Source organism: Amphibalanus amphitrite, unplaced genomic scaffold (assembly GCF_019059575.1).
Source record: "Amphibalanus amphitrite isolate SeventyFive unplaced genomic scaffold, NRLGWU_Aamphi_draft 002225F_arrow, whole genome shotgun sequence".
NCBI lineage: Eukaryota > Metazoa > Arthropoda > Thecostraca > Balanomorpha > Balanidae > Amphibalanus > Amphibalanus amphitrite.
In genome coordinates this window covers 48,399-49,850 of record NW_024883715.1, presented here as the reverse complement: position 1 = coordinate 49,850, position 1,452 = coordinate 48,399, and the positions used below count along the sequence as shown (strand labels likewise).

At 52.2% G+C, this 1,452-nt stretch overlaps 1 protein-coding gene across 1 annotated transcript; it reads right to left on the bottom strand.

Moving 5' to 3' along the window:
- Nucleotides 1-533: 533 nt before the first annotated feature.
- On the bottom strand, nt 534-1,074 carry LOC122376652 (histone H2B-like). The gene is given in 2 exon segments (XM_043356556.1): nt 534-893; nt 895-1,074. Coding segments are annotated over 2 exon segments (372 nt in total). The 5' UTR covers nt 1,036-1,074; the 3' UTR covers nt 534-662.
- Nucleotides 1,075-1,452: the final 378 nt, after the last annotated feature.

The following is a 1,452-nucleotide window of genomic DNA, read 5'->3' as shown; positions in this document are numbered from 1 at the left end:
TAGGTACTACTCCGTTAGCTTTGCCGTTAGCTAAGTTTTGCATCCCGGCCAAAATTGCCGGTTTAACTGTCCCACCGCTCGAGACTGGCGCTAGGCTGGCCGAGCAAAAAAAAAAAAGGAATCGAAGCGATTCAAAACTGTTCCTTAACCCGCGCCCCGCTTGGGGAGGGCAGAAACTGCCCCCCCCCCCCTCCTCCCGATTTTCGCCAATAACTTTTTAAACGCGTTACGCCAGCGACGTCAAACTTTCAGCACCTTCTTACACATCAATTTTACACGTTCCCTGAAAATTTGAGCGAAATCCGTCGGAAAAATGTTTTAGAAAATGACGTTTTAGTGACGTCATGTTCGCCTAAAAAACTTAAGATTTCAAACGCCGCTAGTAGCTGCCACCGCTACGTCCCTTATCATGCGGTACTGTTGCGATTTCGATAGCGACCATGGTAAGTGCAGATCAGCGTCTGCTTCAAGCCGACGACCCGCTGCAACATTGACCTGGATGTAAACATCTGTGCTGGAAGTCCACTATTTGATTTATTGGTCTTGAAAAAGACCTATTTGTGCTGCTAGGAGCGGCACCGGCCGGCATGGGAGGCGATGAGCGATGATCAGTGATGAGATGAAGCGAGCGTCGACCGGCACCGGCTGCCAGGCCAGCCAGCTTACTTGCTGCTCGTGTACTTGGTGACGGCCTTGGTCCCCTCCGACACGGCATGCTTGGCAAGCTCACCGGGCAGGAGCAGGCGGACAGCAGTCTGAATCTCCCTAGAGGTGATTGTCGAGCGCTTGTTGTAGTGCGCCAGACGCGAGGCCTCGGCAGCAATACGCTCGAAGATGTCGTTGACAAAGGAGTTCATGATGCTCATGGCCTTCGACGAGATACCGGTGTCGGGGGTGGACCTGCTTCAGCACCTTGTAGATGTAGATGCCGTACGATTCCTTCCTCTTGCGCTTACGCTTCTTATCTCCCTTGGAGATATTCTTCTGGGCCTTGCCGGCCTTCTTTGCGGCCTTTCCGCTAGTCTTCGGTGGCATGGCGGCGCTTCGAGTGCAATACACTGTTAACACGAAACGGGTATGCTTGCTTGCTTTGTGTTTTCGGCCTGCCGCCAGGGGCGATTTCGGCCGTGCTGTCCTTCTGGGTTGGACTGCGTTAGGAGGCAGGCCTCCTGCGATTAGCGACATGCCAGCTGCATGTCCTTTGGCGTCACGGTAACACGCTTGGCGTGGGCAGCGCACGGGTTGATGTCCTCGGTGAGGCCGGTCAGATAGGCCTCGCCGGCCTTTTGTAGAGCCGCAACGGCATCGCTCCGGATGCGCAGGTTGGTCTGGGAGTCCTTTCAGCTGTGGTCTCTGAAAGGACTCTGAAATCTGTTTTTCATATTTTTTTTTTAATTATGATTATTATTGCTTTTTTGTGGGCTTTATTTTTTTTATTTATTTTTTTTTTTG